General features: G+C 37.7%; 1 protein-coding gene across 1 annotated transcript in view; it reads right to left on the reverse strand.

Annotated features, from left to right (window-relative positions):
* Window positions 1-20262, reverse strand: part of tpcn1 (two pore segment channel 1) — a 29588-nt gene that overhangs the window by 3354 nt on the left and 5972 nt on the right. The window contains exons 3-24 of the mRNA XM_062050791.1: window positions 19921-20057; window positions 14903-15079; window positions 14696-14809; window positions 14411-14541; window positions 14206-14294; window positions 12568-12602; window positions 12409-12467; window positions 12218-12317; window positions 10357-10473; window positions 10148-10272; window positions 10005-10053; window positions 9850-9913; window positions 9725-9769; window positions 9600-9656; window positions 9412-9465; window positions 8131-8203; window positions 7899-8006; window positions 7667-7828; window positions 5720-5835; window positions 1808-1854; window positions 1603-1671; window positions 1423-1519 (exon numbers count right to left, since the gene is read on the reverse strand). Of these exons, the coding sequence (XP_061906775.1) occupies window positions 1423-1519; window positions 1603-1671; window positions 1808-1854; window positions 5720-5835; window positions 7667-7828; window positions 7899-8006; window positions 8131-8203; window positions 9412-9465; window positions 9600-9656; window positions 9725-9769; window positions 9850-9913; window positions 10005-10053; window positions 10148-10272; window positions 10357-10473; window positions 12218-12317; window positions 12409-12467; window positions 12568-12602; window positions 14206-14294; window positions 14411-14541; window positions 14696-14809; window positions 14903-15079; window positions 19921-20057 (2025 nt within the window). The remainder of the gene's footprint in view (window positions 1-1422; window positions 1520-1602; window positions 1672-1807; window positions 1855-5719; window positions 5836-7666; window positions 7829-7898; window positions 8007-8130; window positions 8204-9411; window positions 9466-9599; window positions 9657-9724; window positions 9770-9849; window positions 9914-10004; window positions 10054-10147; window positions 10273-10356; window positions 10474-12217; window positions 12318-12408; window positions 12468-12567; window positions 12603-14205; window positions 14295-14410; window positions 14542-14695; window positions 14810-14902; window positions 15080-19920; window positions 20058-20262) is intronic.

Here is a 20262-nt window from a genome sequence, read left to right on the forward strand (position 1 = left end):
AAAGCTCTGTTTTCATTTCATAATTCCACAGTATTCTGGACATCTTTTGCAATTTGTTTAATGAACCATGAAGGCTGCAAAGAAGACAGTTGTAGGTGGGATCGGTGTATTAGCAGCGGACTACAGCAACACAACCAGGAGGACTTTGATGGAGCGCTAGCCGCACTAGCCGCGCTAGCCGCGCTAGCCACGCTAGCCGCGCTAGCCGCCGACCTCACCTTGACTTCCTACGTCTCCGGGCCGCCAAACGCATCGGGTGAAGTCCTTCGTCCTGCCGATCGCTGGAACGCAGGTGAGCACGGGTGTTGATGAGTAGATGAGGGCTGGCTGGCGTAGGTGGAGAGCTAATGTTTTTAGCATAGCTCTGTGAGGTCCCGTTGCTAAGTTAGCTTCAATGGCGTCGTTAGCACAGCATTGTTAACCTTCGCCAGCCTGGAAAGCATTAACCGTGTATTTACATGTCCACGGTTTAATAGTATTGTTGATTTTCTATCTATCCTTCCAGTCAGGGGTTTATTTTTTTGTTTCTATATGCAGTTAAAGCACGATGCTATCACGTTAGCTCGTAGCTAAAGCATTTCGCCGATGTATTGTCGTGGAGATAAAAGGCACTGAATGTCCACTTCGCGTTCTCGACTCTCATTTTCAAGAGGATATAGTATCCGAGGTGGTTTAAAATACAAATCCGTGATCCACAATAAAAAAAGGAGAGTGTGGAATCCAATGAGCCAGCTTGTACCTAAGTTACGGTCAGAGCGAAAAAAGATACGTCCATCACTGCCTCTCAAGTCCTTCACTGTAACGTTCCTCATCTACGAATCTTTCATCCTCGCTGAAATTAATGGGGTAATCATCACTTTCTCGGTCCGAATCTCTCTCGCTTCATTGTAAACAATGGGGAATTGTGAGGAATACTAGCTCCTGTGACGTCACGCTACTTCCGGTACAGGCAAGGCTTTTTTTTATCAGCGAGCAAAAGTTGCGAACTTTATCGTCGATTTTCTCTACTAAATCCTTTCAGCAAAAATATGGCAATATCGCGAAATGATCAAGTATGACACATAGAATGGATCTGCTATTCCCGTTTAAATAAAAAAAAATTCAGTAGGCCTTTAAGTGATTATTTGGCGTACCACTAGATGGAGCCCGTGTACCACAGTTTTTAACTATTTCTTTATAAATAAATATATATATATATATATATATATATATATATATATATATATATATATATATATATATATATATATATATGGCCAAATTTTTTTTATATACTTGTTAAATAAAACCTCACCCTAGTTTTTAATGAATACTTAACCTATCATGTTACTGTATTTTAATGTAGGTCATTATAGTGGTACATGGAGAGCCAAGTGTTTTCTGGGGTGGTACACACAGACAGACAGACAGACAGAGTCCCACCTTCTGGGTTCTCCAGTGTTTCCCGGTTCTTGCGGCTGTAGTTCATGCGGAACACGAAGGCATCCAGGATGAACGCCACAATGATGGTCATGACCACCTGAAGAGCATGTAAAGGATGTTACACATTTGAATAAAAATGGAAAGAAGGGGGGCCTTCATTTAGGAGTAACACCACGTTACCATGGTGACGATGTAGAAGGTCATGAAGTACAAACGACTCCAGTGGCTCGTCATGGACGTCACGCCTTCCTACAAAAAGAGTAGAGGGGGCGAGCAGTGAAAAGCAGGCAGTAAAGGATTATTTTCTGCCACGCCTGAGCCCCTGACTTAAGCATAATGACGTTACAGTACAACATACTGTAACGTCATTATGTTATCATCTCACCATTGTGATGTACCAGTTGTTGACCACAGTCAGCTCAAAAAGAGTCACTGAAGGAAAATAAGACAAACATCAAAAGTTAATTTACACAGCAAAACAATTAGATGCACAGTACTGTACAAAAAGCCATTGTTAGTAGGGGTGTCAAAAAAAATATATTTTTGAGTGAATCGCAATTCTTTTTTGTAATGATTCCTAATCAATTGAAAAATAATCTAAAATTGACTAAAATTTTATTTAAAAAAATGTAATTAATCAGTCCTGTCCAGCCACTCAGGCAAATCAAATCATATTGTAGATTTAGATGATCATATCTGCTGTACAGATTTACTTTAGAAACAGAGAAGTGTGGGATACTTCAAGTTTCAAGTTTATTCACAATACCATAGAACAATTACAATAGTAGTGAATATCATTTAAAGATATTGGTAAGTGAAAGGGTCCCCCAAATAAGCTAGAAGAAGCTTTTGACAGGGGGTCCAGAGGACAGTATATACATGGAATGATGAAAAATGGTAGCAAGCACAACAACAACAAAAAAACAACAACAACGCTATATGATAAACACAAGATAATAGTACTAAAGCACGCATACACATACACACATACATTCATTCGACCATGCAAAACCCAACAGTAGTCAACCCCACATGAGGCATTAGAGATAGGTGGTTAATAGGTAAGTTTTCAGTTTCTTTTTGAAGTTGGAGAATGGATACCGCATCTTGAGGCTCTCATTAAGCCGGTTCCAAATCTTAGGTCCCCTGCATACAACACTTCGATCGGTACAAGCCAGTAGACGATGTTTACCTGATATCAGATCTAAGTTACAAGTGTTGTGGGCATGCTGGGGATGGTAGATAGGAACCAAGCTACAGAGCCTAAGATTCAGCCTGTGAATGACTTGATAGGTTAAACAAGCATTTTGATAAATATTGAACTCTGTCAGTCTTAAGAGATGATAATTATGAAATAGCTGTCGAGTGGGGGCATCAAACTTGGACCATGACAGGGCCCGCATGATTTTTTTTTGCATGGATTCTAATTTGTGAAGGTAGGTAGGGAAGGTGTTACACCAGATGACATTACAGTAGTTTAGATGTGGTTCAAAGAGAGTTTTATATAGGGTAAGTAGAGCATACAGAGGAAGATAATGACGAAGGTGAAAGAACAGGCCAACATATTTGGATAATTTGTTTAACAGATGGCTAATGTGACATTTGAAATTGAGGTATTCGTCAATGATGACCCCCCAGGAATTTTGTGGAATACACTCTCTGTATTTCCTGCCCATTGATGTTGACATGGCAGTGCTCAGTATTTGTCCGGTTTTTATTAGAATGAAATAGAATAAAATTTGTTTTATTAACATTAAGAGAGAGCTTATTGCATTTGAACCAGGAATCCACTTTCACAAGCTCTGAATTGACAGTTACTTGTAGATCGTGGAGGCTCCTGTGTGAGGTAAACAAATTTGTATCATCAGCAAAAATTATTTTATGAAAAGTTTCTGAGGAGTTTACAAAATCATTTATGTATAGGATAAAAAGGAGAGGCCCCAAGATGGATCCCTGGGGAACCCCATAATTTATGGTCATACAGGGTGAATTGTGATCATTGACGAATACACATTGTTGCCTTCCTTATAGGTAAGAACGAAACCAATCGAGAGGTACCCCTCTGACACCATAGTGATATAGCTTATATAATAAAATCTCAAAGTCTATTGTGTCAAAGGCCTTGGACACATCCAAAAAAATACCAATACCACATTTTCCTTCTTCGATACAGTCATTGACCTTTTCCAAGAGGTCGAGTATAGCCATACAGGTGGTACTTTTTTTTACGAAAACCATATTGGGAGGGGACAAGGATATCTAGTTTTTCTAGAAAGCCATTCAGTCGGTTATAGACCACTTTCTCAAATATTTTTGAAAATGTTGGTAAAATTGAAATTGGCCTATAGTTGTTCATATCGTTTTTATCACCTGATTTAAAAATTGGGATTACTTTTGCCACTTTGGACATTTTGGGTACAATGCCAGCACTAAGTGACAGGTTGATACAGTGACAAAGAGGATTTGTGATCACATTTGCTATGGCTTTCAAGATTTTGCTACATATCCCGTCCACTCCAGCTGTATGTGATGACTTTAGGTCCATTATGATCGTATAAAGCTCATTGATGTCGGTTGGCTGCATGAAAAAGGAGCTAGGGTAGCTGCCTGATAAAAATTCTTTAAAGGAATACCTTGGAGGTTGACTTATTTTACTAGATAGGTTTTCCCCAATAGAAGCAAAAAAGGTATTAAAACTATTGGCAAGATCAGCCCTATTTGACCCTGTATCAGGAACAACAGGGGCCTTATGTCCCTTCTTGAGAACAGTATTCAACACGTTCCATGTTCTCCTACAATCCCCCTGCGATGCTTGTAATAGTTCAGAATAATAGTTGCGCTTACTTTTCCTGATAATATGAGTTAATTTATTTCTATAATTTGTGTATTTTTCTTTGTTGACAGTGGTAGGGTTCGAAATAAAACATTTGTAGAGTTTATTCTTTTGTCTGATGGACTTTAAGATCCCCCTTGTAATCCAGGGAATTTTTTCTGAGGTATGATTTTTGATAGTTTTTTCAGGGATTGTTTCCTGAATAGCATCCTGAATCATTTTAATCAGGTTTTCATATGCAACTTCGGGACAGGTGCAATTAAACACATAGTCCCATTGCCTGGCAAGCAGATTATTATTTAGGTGTTGTAGAGTTGTATTGTTGAGTATTTTGGTTTTACCTTTAAGAGGTGGGGGGGAGGAGTTTTGCCAGAGTCAAAGAATAGTATTATGGGAAAGTGGTCTGTGATATCGGATTGCACCACCCCTGTCACGAGCTTTGTATTCCGGATGTTGGTAATAATGTTATCGATCATTGTTTTAGAGGCATCTGTGACTTCTTTTGCCTTATTTGTATTTGACTTTATTAAATGTTTAGGTAGAATTTTTTTTTTTTTTTAAATAAAACCAGTTTTCTTTAAAGTAACACATATAAATGTATCAGAGATGTTTATCTATTTTATGGAGGAATGTAATTAATGGTAGAACTAGCACCAATGTTATTAAAAAGTATTGATTTTGAATCAAGAATAGTTTTGAATCGAGAATCGATTCTGAATCGAATCATTATCACCAAGAATGGTGCCCAGAGATTCACAGCCCTAATTGTTAGATTTATTGTTTTAGCAATGCCAGTATAATTATTAGTATCGGTCTCTTTACAGTCTAACAATACTCACTTTACTGTATTAATATGTCAAAATGGCTGCTGTGTTAAGGAGCATTAAAATACATTGGACCAGAGGTCTTCTATAAGTGAATTATTGTTTTTAATAAAATAGTATTTATATATTTCTATTACTCTAATTAAATTTATATTACTCTATTTATATTAACTAGATATTTATATTATTCTAATAATTAATCTAATTATATTATAGTTATATTGTGTACATTTAATAATAATATTGTTTTATTGACCCTTATAGCATCTGCTAAGAAAAATAATTTTCCTTGTAGGAATATAATTGAGGACTCCTGCACTGGGCTATAGTACAGTACTAATGTAACTACTGTACTAAATAAATACAATAGATACTGTATTGTCCACATGTTCGAATTTTTTATTTTTTAATTGTTATTTTTTAAAGAATTACAAATACACAACAATAGGCAAAGACAACAAATATATATTTATTATATATATATATATATATATATATATATATATATATATATATATATATATATATATATATATATATATATATATATATATACATACACACACACATATATATATATATATATATATGTATTTATATATATATATAGTTCTATTTATATAAAAATGGACTTATTTACCAAAACTTCTGAGAATGTTGTTGAAGTTGTTGAGATAATAGTAGCCTTCTTCCAATACGGTTTTGTTGCCGTAGGTGACGTTGATCTGCCTGTAGGAGTCTGCCACTGTGCTGGTGCTGTGGACAAACACATTGCATGTGTGAGTTGAGTTGAGTTTGTGAGTTGTGTTTAGTTTGAACATGCTTGCATACAACATGATACATCACAATGTCCAGTTTCTCTATTCAACATGTTCGAAAAGGAGTAGGAAGAAGCAGAGCCTATTTAATCTTACCCCTTTTCCTTTACATAGCAGTTGCTAAAACTTTTGTTCACTTTGTGTTCTCAATTTATTCAAAATATACTCCATAATTAATAACATTAAAAATAAATACATAAATAATAATTAGTGAAGTAAGTTATATTTCATATGGTGAGATAAAAAAAGATTATGGATGAGTGCTGCAATACAATTACACACAAAACAACACAAGTACTGTCATAGCCAGAGTATGTCACACCCAGACAACAGTCCCCAGAAAACAATCATTAATCTGCGCCAATAGTTGAAAACAATTACATTACACAGGTGTGAATGTGATCCTCTGCAGTCGCAAGTTGATCCCCCGCCCCCTCCCCCTTGCAGAGGTGACTTTTGTAAAAGGCGGAATACGAACGCCTCCGTTTTAGAAAGACACGCCGGCAAACAACCACCCTTATCTTGGCGCAAGTGCGCTGCCTTCTCTATATAAAAAGTGCCATTATATCTGCACCTTATTGCTCTTTTATCCTGCACAACAACGAGCTAATGCAACAAAATGTTGTTCTTATCTGTACTGTAAAGTTCAAATCTGAATGACAATAAAAGGAAGTCTAGTCTAGTTTACTTTTTTTTTTCCTTTTCTTGTGCATGCCCCCTCACATAGATTGAAATCAGTAATATTTTAGGCACAGACCGAATTATGTCTGTATTACCCGGTATGGATTCCCATAAAATCAAATACTGCCATATTTCGATACCTTTGTTGCTTCTGATGTCACATCTACTTGCAGACTAAATACTGGCTTAAACACTTGGCAAGAAAACAAGCAATCATGCAGAAATCAGAGTGGATTCAGCCAAACTGCTTGATGCTCATTTGCATTGGCTTTGTCGTATACACGCTACCGCAACAACCAAACAGTTGGTGTGTAATAAATACAATAAATATAGTATAGACACTTTGTAGGGCTCAACATAAGACTAGACCGGCACATTCAGTTATATGGCAAAGACTACTTACTTCCTAGCTCGGCTAGACAACTAGACAGCACAGTTATCATAATCAGCCCATTTTTTAAATGTTACATTCAAAAAACAGATTTTATTATTAAACAATTAACATTTATTAATACACACATTATTATTATTATTATTAACTCTAAAAGTTGGAAACGTTGAGTGCTGGTATCGATTTCTAGGTACCAGGAATTGGTACTATATTAATTCAAATGTGAAAAATAACCATCCCTAGTTTGATTAGAAAAAAACTTTAATTTATATTTTGTTGCATTGATTAATTGTTTAATGAGTAAAATGTATAAAATTCGAACTGCATAGAGTGCCGGAACTTTAAATACCTGGACATAGTTTCCATACGGCCGCTGCAATAGAGCGTACATGAGAGCGGTCATGTGTGTGGGCCGTGATCTGTGTGGTGGCAAACTGCTGAGATTTTTATTTATGCACATGTGTTAAAAGTGCATTTTCAATGTTGATGTTCGTTAATTTTATTATTTAGCTTATGGTATGCAGAAAAATCTTATTTCAACAATTTTCCCTAAAATATGCATTGAGGCTATAACATGTGTTTTATCAAATTGCTTTATTATTCAAACAAACTAATCGATACTTGCTACCTAAAACGATGGATAGCTGTACCCCTAATGTGTTGCATGGAACGCTGACTTAACATTTCAGTGACTCACTTGCAGCAGTTGGGGTAAACGACGTCAGCAAATAACTCCATGCCCACAATAGCAAAGGAGTAGTAGAAGATGATCAAAGTTAAGCCCAGACTGGCCATCCTGGGGAAGAGCTCAAACATGGTGTCCAACACGTTGCGATACCTCTGCTTGATCTTAAACAACCTGCAACAATGTTGGAAATAAAAACAAAAAAGTCTTGACCCGTAAATTACAAGTAGACACAAAGGTGTACCTGAGCAGCTGAAATGGTCGGAGCACAACGATGAAGTAGAAAGGCTCCATGTCAAAGGCGAGTGCAATCAGCCCCAGGAAGGCGAACACGGTCACAGAGAAATCAAACCTGGAAAGCAAAGAAAAAGACAGAATGTGACACTTTTGCCTTTTTACACAATTTAATTCTCTCTCTACTTTTAACGTTAACGTGTCACGTTTTGTACTTTACTTTTTATAGGCTTAATACTCACAGGTTCCATCCAGAGCTGAAGTAAGCCAATGGTCCCAAACCTGATAACTTCAATAGGACTTCAACACCATAAACTGCAAGTGGAATTAGAACAGATTGCTGAAAACAAACCCAAACAACGAATATGACCATGACCATTTCACAAAATGTGTGAGTGACAGATTCAAATGAGGTCTCTTGACTATAAAACCACAGCGTGTGATTTAAAGAAACCTATTTACCACCTTTCTTCACTGAATGGTAGTCAGAAAAGTAGTGCATTATAGTAAGATGTGTGTGGGGTTTACCGCCTATTTCCACTCAAATAAATATGATTTCCCAGCCATTCAGGAAAGAAAGGATCAAATAAAAAAAATAATGAACAAAAGTACTATATTTTACACTGGTATTTCATGACAGTAATCCCTTGTTTATTGCTGTGAACTGGTTCCGGACGTGACCATGGTAAATTAATTTATGCAAAGTAGGAATTATTAATTATAAATCGAATATTTTCTTAGATACAGAATAAAAAACATGTTTACAACCTTCTAAATCGTTTAATCCAAGATAGTGGCACCTCAGCTTCAGAGTGTTTCGAGATAAATGTTAACTTTTAGTTGCAAGTAAAAATTTGAGTTACAAGAATCCCCGCCTTGAGTTGGCGTAAAAAATCTCACAGTGAACCCGGCAACACCCGCCCAAAATGTCCGGTCGTACTCGCTGGCATTAACTTATAGCTATAGATGGACATAACTTTGCTTTCCAACTATGGGAAGAAAGAAAGTGAGTGTGAAGAACAGTTACTGCAGAAGACGCAGTTGGCGAAGCAATTCAAGCGCATCACTGCTAGTCTGCCCCATATTGAAGCAGAATAAGCCTAAAAAAATATCTAAACGATAGACATTTATCCATGAAAATATGGAAAAGCTGCTGATGGTGTGTTTGGCAAAGAAACAGCTAGAAAGATATACTGTAGAAGTCCACTCTTCAAGGTAAATGCTGTATATTATTTTTACATTACTTCATAAACTATTGTAGTTACTTGTGGTCAATTCTATTGTATTGTTTTTTTACAACATTTTTTACCTAAAATTTAGTTTTTCTTTTTAAAAGGCATCTTACATGTTAAAATTGTGTTATGGAGAGGCTTAGCACCAATTAATTTGTGGCTTGTGGCGAGGGAAGACTGTAATATTATTATTTTTTTTACAATTAAAATAAAAATGTAGAAGTTTTTGATTAGAACGCAATCATTTTCTGGGGTTGTACAGTATTTCAACAAGTGTGGATGACTACTCACTAGTAAGGAAGACAATGTAACTCCAGGGAACCAGCCTAGACCAGGAGAATCCAGCTACAAGAGTAGAAAGGAGACAAAATTAGCCCTCATTTTTATTTAATAGGCTCCAGCACCCCCCGCGACCCCGAAAGGGACAAGCGGTAGAAAATGAATGGATGGATGTTGGCAACGCATGAAAACTGTCTTACTGTGCAAAGTATACGTTTCCACAAGGATCCACACGCCATTGATGGCCACAACCACATCTGTAGTGGATAGGAGAATGGTTAGTCCTATAAGTTTAGACTACAAGGCTGTAAATCATTCCACTTACACATGGTGTACTGGAAGGCCTTAGACCTCACAAGTAGGTTGATGCCTGTGAAAGTACAAGTAAAAAACAGAATATGAAAGACACAATGACAGTAAATTGAGGAACAGATTAAAGGTAGAACCTGCCTTTGAAAATAAGGTATGCTGTGTGTGGAAGGTCATCAAACCAATATTCTCCACTACGCCGTGACTGCACACAAACAACACACACATGAGGTATGTTTAGATGGACAAAAAACCCCACAATAGTGTGGCATGTTTTCTGCACGTGTGCTCATTACCTTCCATTTAAGTCCAGTCACCTCATAGAACTTATAAAAGTCTTCCAGACTACAAGAGAAAAAGTCAAAAGATGATGCATTTCACTCTAAGTAACAAAGCAAAACTCAAATTCAACTTAAAGTGAGGCGATGGAAGCAGTCACTTTAGCATCTGCGCTCCAGACGTGTTAAGAGCTTTATAGGTGAGGAAGCGGTCCCTTGCAGACATCCGTGGTCTGTAAAATCGCATCAGGCCGTCAAACTGTTTCAGAGAGACACCCAATGGCCTCTGAAGAGAAAAGGCAGATGCACGTTAAAAAGCATATGACTGTGGCTTGCAAATATACACTATTGCATTGTGCACATACTGTACCTGGCGACTGACTAAGAGCTGAAAAGCGTGGTCAATAGCGGAGCGTTTGTGAAGCAACAGAGATTTGAACTTCATTTTTTCCACGTCATTAAACGTGTCGAACACGACTGCCAGGAGCTGGAGGCGAGAGGAAATTGGATTAGTGAGACATTATCAACAAGTTGAGACTGGGAAATAAAATGATGTGGTTGAAAACTCTAACCTGACCAGGAAAGAGCCTAATCTGATATTTGACTTAGCATCCAATGACCCAAATTTTCCCAAACAAATTCTCTTCATGTATTTTTTGCACCTGAAACTGAATTTGGCAGTTATTTGTAATAATATCAATTAGATTTTGAGTAATGTGTTGTTGTTAACTAACTGTACTTGAAACGCCTCCTTTCCATCGCCAGACTGGATATGCCACTGCCTTTTGGTGAGACAAAACTGAAGCCCAATTCTCCGCTTGGACAATGTAGATAAAGACATGTAAAACTATGATTTTGATCACACAATTGCATGTTTTTGTCACCCTGGTCCATGACTACTTCAAAACTGGTCCATGATTACTTCAAAACTGTTATTATCAAAAAACAAATATCAACGAATTGCCAAACCCGGACTTCTCTGCTCTCATGCTCTTTCAGTATTTCCTCAAGCATCTTAAGGAAAACATTAGTTGAAGAGGACACAAAGTAGAATACGAGCGGACTACCTTCTATTTCTATACCTTCTATTACCATGAATTGATTAACGTGGACCCCGACTTAAACAAGTTGAAAAACTTATTCGGGTGTTACCATTTAGTGGTCAATTGTACGGAATATGTACTGTACTGTGCAATCTACTAATAAAAGTTTCAATCAATCAAATCAATCAATCAAATTTGATTTGTCCTCTTTCTGTTATTCCGTAGGTTCTGACTCAGTCTTTCGCCCATAGAGGGTGCTCTGCATATTTAGGATCGTATTTGGCTTGAGTTTTAACATTTCTTTCCAAACTCCGACCAAAAACCTTCTTCTTCCATGTCAGTAGCATTATTAATAAATCATTAATGATAAATCAATTTATCATTAATCCTTAAATGATTGCTGTACATTACTCAACTCTATAAAATTATAAACTTGCGCTTGGTTCGTCCCAATTCGAATGGAAAGGTCCATACTGTCCACATAGCACAGTCCACCAACTCAAATTCCTTGTGTGTTAAACATACTTGGCCAATAAAGCGGATTCTGATATTGCCATCATTTGGAATTGTATGTAGTCTGACCCCTTCTTTAGTTGTATTGCTGCAACCTGCAACAATGCATCTGGCAGCTATATTTGAGAATTCCTTCAAATTCTGCACAAAAATATTGTGGTTCTGGGTGAAGATGCTACCAAAACACATACTCCACAGTAGGACATCAAAAGGCTTGCTCACATTTTGGAGCTAAAAGTCAGCATTCCAAAATGTGCTGAAACTCGTTCGAAAACAATCCTAAAATCACTACTGTGTCTATTTTGGTGGACATTTTACCTGTGGTCATCATTTTTAGGTCCAGAACTATGACATAAATGCCAATGTAATCAGCATTGGAGGGGTTCTTTAATGTATTATCAAAACTAATACATTTATTTTTACACTTGTATGTTGTTAAATGATATTGAAATGATACTTAAAATAAAATCCCTAGAGTAAATAAGAATGTATAGTATATATAATTATTATATTTTAATTCATATGTTCTGATTTTCAAACGTAAACACATATCAGGTCTACTAGAGTCCTGAAATTAATTGTTTGACCATGGAAGTGTACTGTACATAGATCAGTTGTGAGTTTTTTGATATTGCCTTATCTACATGTTCCTCTACAGTTTAAATACGTCAATACCAGGTTCATGATGAAGTAGAGCTCGATGGAGAGGTACACGATAAAAAACACACAGGACCAGCTGCTCTTCGAGTATGCTGGCATCATCACATCAGGGAAGCTACAAGAAAAAACGATGGTCATGTTTGCGTGTGTATCACGGGCGCTAGGACGTAGACAGAAGCAGTCCCAGACTGTGATCTTCCGCTTACTTTGCTGTGGTCAGCAGCACAAACAGACTGACCATGCTGTTCTCCAGAGTGTTGAAGTACTGTAGTGAAGACAGGAAAACTAAATCAGGAAATGTGACCACAACAGAGAGGAAGAAGAACTATCTAGACTACGAATGTCAAAAAGAAACCACAACCTACCAGATCTGCTGTGTTTGTAGAAAAGAGGCAAAAACCTGGGTTGAAAACCACAAACATCACAGTCAAAAACTGGTTTTATCAAAAAGCAATAGCATTAAACAACAATTTTGGAGTAAGAGGAAAATCTAACTTTACAAAAGAAGAGCATTTAAATATTACTATAAACATGGTGCATACAAAATATAAACATTTTAGTTCTATTTTTTTTTTTCATCTCAATTTATAAGTAATTTGAGACACGAGCTGTCACTCAGCTTTTTGTTATTGTTAGATGAATATTCTCCCACCTTTGCTCAAAATGAAACGCTTTAGAAGTTACCAGCTTTGGCCTTTGTTTTGCTCGAAGAGATAATCACAAAGATTTCACCTTGTTTCTTATCTTTGCGCACGCACACACACATGATTGTCTTTAGTTTTAACGGTGTCACGATATAGCAGGTGCGGGAAGCGAGAGTGGACAAGAATGTGTGTGTGTTCAGCGCACATTTCAAGTGAACTTTTAGTTTTGATCTCCGCCAAGGAGGAGTAGCAAGGTGGACATAAGCATTTGAGGAGGGCTACCATTGAAGAAAAGGCGCCGGACTTTAGACAGCTCGGTCTCCTCTCCAGCGCTGGTATTGCTATTGTTTGTACTTACTCTTTTATATAGAATAAATTATGAATCTTAAATTCTAGTCACCTCTTTTTATTTAGACAGCATGAGAACTAAATAATGTGGGAGGACTCTTCCCTGCAAAAGAGTAGGATCCCAATATGCTTTAAGTTGCAAGCATACCTTGAGTCACCAGCATTTTTACTGTCGATTGAAGTAGTTTTTGAGCAAAAAAGAGTTAATATATATTTACACGTTCTGGTTCCTGCTTTGTTTACACAAGAAACAAATGGCCAAACGACAAGCATTTGTCCATAAAAATGTTGAGAAGCTGCACATACTGTTTTTGACGTGTTTCAATTTGTTCTATTTAGTCTTGACTGACAAACTGGGTGGTCGAGTATTACCTTTGGCACACAGACATATATCAATTGTTGTCAACACTGTCCTTTCTGTCCCGTCACTCAAATGTGACCGTTTGGAACATAAGCTGCAATTTCATAGTTCCTATTGTTACACGACAGAGACAGTGTTGGCAGATGTCACGAGAGAAACAAGCAACGTGCTCTATGAAATCAAGTCGCTTATAAAAAGGGAAATTGGCAATACTGGACAGAGAAACAGCCCAAAGCAGACATACTCCAAGCTAAATGCTGAACAATGTTACTACATTATTTCATAAAACTATTGCAGTTGTTTGTAGTACATGCTACTGTAAAGTTTTCCAAACAATATTTGTCTAAAAGTTATCTTTTGTTTTTAAAAGGAATTGTTTCATGTAAATTGTTGTGTTTTGGGAGGGCCAAGCAGGGTTTGGTCGTGGAACGCAATGTGCTTGTAAGTTGAGGTACCACTGAAATAATTTTTAATAAATGCATTATTTCTGGTTTTCATTTCAATAAATAATAATTGCTTCATTATATATTTTCTTACATTAAAGATCAAAAATAGAGACGAGACTGCACCACTTGAAATACAGAACAATATTGTGTGCTTGTGTGTTTTGGTGGCGTGTCCGATGCACTTTTCTAAAAAAAAAGGCTCACCCAAAATAGCAAATATGACCATGAAGAAGAGCAGCAGGAGGAGGATGTCAATAAATGGCGGGAGGGACTGGAAGATCTGCCGCAAATTTCTGAATGGATATTGAAAATGTTAGTTACCTTTGTGGACTAAAGTCAGCAAACATCAAACACTGCCCCCCACTGGTGGTAGCATGGATAGACCAGACTTCTTCACCATGTTGTGTACCTGCGCACAGCACCACAGTATCTACAGTCCACCAGGAAAATTGGTCTGAGTGCTCTGGTCACTCGCATGTGGGATGTCTGTCGGACCAGAACCACTATGGCCTCTACAAACTGCAGCAGCAACACACATGTCTGGCGAAAAATGAGAAACAGAGACGTGAGGCTACGGTGTTCTTCACTGCAGTCTTTGGGGGGGTGGGGGAGAAGAGGCAGACTGCAGTCCTTAAGACTCTGAAGCACTCAGGCTGACCTCTGACAATTAATAGTGTATTATGCAAGGAGTTACCTTCACCATTGTCCTCTTGTGTCGTATGAAGATGTGGAATCCCAGCCAACGGAGCTTCATGCACAGCTCAAATGCCACCATAACTAAGGCTAACAGCTCCAGGGTGGCGTGGATCTGCACAGCGATCAAACATGTTCTTTCTAATGCCGGCTACAGGTAATAATGAACGTGTTGCACCTGCGTTGACATGAGCTAGTCTTCACTCACATAGACGTCCAGGCGCAGAGTCGGCACCGCGGGGGCTTCGCACAGCGACAGCGCCATGAGCAGGAGGCCTATAAGTAGCTCCATCATGTAGAAGATGTGGTTGTGTGCAAAAAGGTACGCCGCCAGCGCCTTGGGGTTTCTGGGGTGGGTGAAGAACTTGTCGTTGTTTTCTCCTTCCTGTATGTAACATGAAGAGAATACTGTATAAGGCGCACATCATGTAACCTTGTTATGTAATCATCATATTGTTTGTTCCAGAGTCACACAGGCTTACAGCACTACAAAGCTCACAGAGGTGCACCTATTCAAACATGTGTGCCATAGCTGTTTAAACAAAGTGCTCAACAGTATTTTCTTTTTTTAAATTAACGGAGAATGGTGAATCAAATTAAATAACACAAGACAGCAAATAGCAGGGGTTATATTCGGAGACCGCCTGCGAATAGCAAATAAAGGCGAGTAACTGAGATACTCATAAAAATGTCTATTTTTGATTCTAAGAAAGTCTGGGCTATGATGGTGCATTAAGGCAACACCGTACACTATGCCGGTATTCTGGTGGGAAGTGCTTCCTATTGAAATTCATAAATCCAAGGTATGTGGAAATGTAATAGTGCATTGAAAGAATCTCACAATTGTTACACTAAATTATTATATTTTTGTATTTTGTCATTTAATATACATTTTTCACACTAAAAACGATCAAATGTATGATTTAAAAAGGTATTAAACCAAAGGCATTCCCAGCATGCCTTGCAGCACTTGATTTTTGACACCTTCACATGTAACCATACCCCAATAAATCGCACATTGGATCGTTAAGTAGTTTGCATGTATGTTAAATGACAAAATTAAAAAAAACTAAGTGATGTTTAGGGTAACAATTAAAGATGTCCGATAATGGCTTTTTTGCCGATATTCCGATATTGTCCAACTCTTAATTACTGATACCGATATATACAGTTGTGGAATTAACACATTATTATGCCTAATTTTGTTGTGATGCCCCGCTAGATGCATTAAACAATGTAACAAGGTTTTTCAAAATAAGAGAACAACTTTAACTCAATTTATGGGAAAAACATGGCACTGCCATATTTATTATTGAAGTCACAAAGTGCATTATTTTTTTTAACATGCCTCGAAACAGCACCTTGGAATGTGGGACATGCTCTCCCTGAAATACCTCTTGCTACCTTGACGTTAGTGTTTTCCTCTGATTTCGGATCAACATTTGCCATAAAAGTGAGTATTCTAATTATTAAATAAGATCCAACTCCAATAACTTTTTTCGTCTCTCTTCTATTGCCATTGAAGTGAAGTGAATTATATTTATAAAGCGCTTTTCTCTAGTGACTCAAAGCGCTTTACATAGTGAAACACAATATCTAAGTTACATTTAAACCAGTGTGGGTGGCACTGGGAGCAGGTGGGTAAAGTATCTTGCCCAAGGACACAACGGCAGTGACTAGGTTGGCGGAAGCGGGGATCGAACCTGGAACTCTCAAGTTGCTGGCACGGCCACTTTACCAACCGAGCTATACTGCCCCCCCCCCCCCCCCCATTGTTTGCTCGTGACAAAAGAAGCGAACAAGCTAAATGCGTACAAGCAAAATGCAGGTTAAGCTTCAAGTTAATGCCTCAAACATTTATTTCATTTGTATTGTGTTTTCTATTTTTATTTTACTTATTTTTTCTTGTTTTTATTTTAACGTATTCATTTATTTTATTTGTATTTGGTTTTTTTCTAACTAAGGTTACTAAATGCATGTTATTATGCTTTATTAGCAGTTTTTAATTCTTACGTCCTTATGTTGAATGAGACATGTTTTCAGAGAAAATAAACCCACCACCTATTTTTCGGATAAAAAAAAAACTACAATTGATTACAAATTAAAGAAAAAAAAGGTGTTTTGACCAAAAATCACAAATTTGCGTGGATGCATAAGTGGAATCACAAATTTACAGGGAATACACGGTATTACAAATATGGAAACCAATGCTTTACCTTTAATTTAACCTAATATATAAAAAGTGTGTTGAAAATAGAGGGGAAAAAGTTAATACACATTTTTAGCAATTCCGAAGCACTTTTTAGATCAATTCCCAAGCTTATGCAATATAAGCTGGAAAAATATGCCTCTAAAGTCATATAAAAACTTTAAGATCAAAAAGTCATCAAGGAGTCTTTGGAGACGTCCGTATACATGTGCGAGTCAGCGAGACCGCTGAAAACATCTATAGTATAAAAAAATGTCACCCTAAATACATCAAAAACACAAAAAAATAGCAAAACCTACAAAACGGACACCGTTTTTCATAGCAGTACGTCTGTGATGCAGAGGCATGTCGGACATCTGGACGACGCGGCCTTTGACTCGACACAACAAGACAGTAAGCTTTTAGCTAGCTAACAAGGGAGAGACAGAGTTGTGTGGAAAATAGCTTTAACCATCGTTTTAGCCAAAATTAGCAGCTAAACTTTGTTAAAACTCCTGTGAGTAGCATTACAGAATGAAGAACATTAACATTGCTTGGATGATGATGATTATAATGGTGTATTTGAGTTGAAAATTGCTTTAATATTGTTATTTATATTATTGGAAAATTAGTAGTGCAATTCCTCAATCTACAGCTTTCTTTTACATAAACTAAAGTTTAATAACCCCTGGGACTACAAATGTAAATTAGTTTGTGGCTAAAATCTGGCATGTTTACGTTCATGTTTCTAATATATCTGCTCATTAACATGTACTGTCCTATTCATATAAGTTCAGATTCGAATTCAAATAGGTAGCCTAATGAGCAAAATTGTACTTAAATAAATATTTCTGAATGAAGAATAGTCGTCTATCGTTTGTTGCTGTTAATTGGTTCTGGACAGAACCGCGTTAATCAAATTTCCGCAAAGTATGAATCATTCAGTGTTTCCAATACATTTATTTGTGGCGCCCAGCCACAAATACATTTGGACCGTCATAAATACATTTGATGCTATCTTTGTCCTCACTAATGAATACCATACATTATAATGGGACTGTCTGTAAATACAGATTGTCGTTACAAACCCGTACAGTAGATGGAATTGAAACCTGTTAAGCACCTGGGGCCTCATGTGACAACAGTTGCGTGGCATTCCTACTAAAACAGACGTACGTTCAAATCCAGAAAAGTACGTATGCCAGTAAAAATTTAGATCTGGTAAAGTGTGTGCACGTTTCTTTTTTACATTGCAATCAACTTGAAATTGGTCCCAAATATCGGCGTAGCTTGGCAGGCCCAGGATACGCGCCCTTTTAAATACGCAAATCATATTGAAAGTAGCAATGTTCTTAAGCGCTGCACATTGTGGCCAAACACAGGACTGTATAATGTGCTTCTTTCTGGTGTTGGGAGCGATCATCAGCGGGTTGAAACTGCTGTGTGCTACAGGAAGTTGGATATACATTGCCAAAACAGACGAGTGTTTGAAAATATATAATTGCTGCAACTCTCTATAGGCAGGTGGTCCGTTCCTCCTCTGGCTTCATGTGTACACCACACCCAAAGTACAGTGCTCGGTGCCAGCGGATGAAATTATGTAACCTTGCAATCTTTTAAATGCTAACATCCCAGCATATCACAAAGGATACAAAAAACGTTGACTTTGTTTGACTACTCAATTTATTATTACAACGGAGCGCTTCTTGCGGTAGAAGCCAAATAGGTGACATCCCCCTCGGATCCTTTCGGTGACAGTGTGTGGCGACCACCCGCTGGTGCTGTCCGCATGACATGGCCAAGGAGTCACAGGAACATGTTTTGATATTATAAATCATTATTATGGACCATAAAATACATTGGCAAAAATCTAAATTTTGTGTCCATGCCTCGTTTTTTTTTTTTTTTTTACATTGTTAAAATCAGATGTTGGCAAAGCCCGAACGACCAGCTCATCCTCGACCTTGTGGGGCGGCGTGGTTGCGGCCGTGCCAGCAAACTTGAGGGTTCCGGGTTCTATCCCCACCTCCGCCATCCTAGTCACTGCCGTGCCTTTGTGTCCTTGGGCAAGATACTTTACCCACTTGCTCCCAGTGCCACCCACACTGGTTTAAATGTAACTTAGATAATAGCTTTCACTATGTAAAGCACTAAGAGTCACTAGAGAAAAGCGCTAAATAAATGTATTTCACTTCTCTTCACCTCTGTGTGTTGTCGAAGTATCCACAGCCTAGAGAGAATTTGAGACTTTTGGAGGTTCTAACAGGAGAGCTCAGATCATTCTTCTAAATAAACAGCAGGTGCTGCTGTAGTTCTGCCTCACCTATCCAAATTCACTTAAAGGCTTGCCATGTTTAATAAAAACAGAAAAAAAGTTAATTTATATTTCTAAACATTTTTGTTTCGCTCTTTTTTTTCCCTGCTCACATGCGTCATGGCCAATTATGTGATTTAAATTATCATCTAGCGCGCCCTGCAAACCAATGCCACAAATCAATTGAAGTCTTGTGGGAAATACTTTCATTAATCATAAATTTTCATCGATATAGCATAACATTTTTATTAATACATTACAGCCGTCTAGACATGAAATAACACAGAGTCACCGTTACACTCTTTTAATCCAGTGTAGTAATGCTGCTTAATGCTGAGCCAATCAGTGGCCACGATACTGAACAGCACACTCTGATAGGTTTGGTCATCTGTAGTAGCCAATACCACTGTAGTATTGATATTTGTAGTTCATTTAGCCATTTTTATGCTTGAAAATTCTTAATTTAGGCCAACAATATTGTTAAATAAGCTTTTTTTCCTAAATAGCTGATGGATAGTCAACAAACAAAATAGTTGTTAGTGTCACATAAGACTATGTGTGCATCCTCTAAGGTTCCATGGTACATGGCTTTACAGTTCAATACACTTTATTCCTTCCTACCTCACTGCCAGACAAATAAAAACGCAAAGGTCAGGTGTGGCAGGTGAAATAACATTGTTATATAACATCATCATGTGACGTTACAGCTAGTGCACGAGAATACCTGTAGGTAGATGGCAGCCTCCTGGTAGTTCATCTCCCAACTTTGCCGTAAAGACGCACTGTGCGCTCGGTGGGTTTGAGGCCCGGGTGTTGACACCACAGCGTTACTCATAATGTCATAATTCCCTGCACCTCCATCTAGAAGACATTTGTAGAATGTTAAAAAACCAGCATAGATTCTAAAACAAGTCTTAATACACAGTACACAAAAGACTGCCCGTACCATAACAGTCCAATTGCATCTGTGAGCAATAGGAGGAGATCACGACAGGACTTTCATTGCTACTCTGATCATCACTGAACGCAGCTGTGTGGCTGTTTAAACACTCCATTGATCCGTTTG

This window comes from Entelurus aequoreus, linkage group LG06 (genome assembly GCF_033978785.1).
Source record: "Entelurus aequoreus isolate RoL-2023_Sb linkage group LG06, RoL_Eaeq_v1.1, whole genome shotgun sequence".
Classification (NCBI taxonomy): Eukaryota; Metazoa; Chordata; class Actinopteri; order Syngnathiformes; family Syngnathidae; genus Entelurus; species Entelurus aequoreus.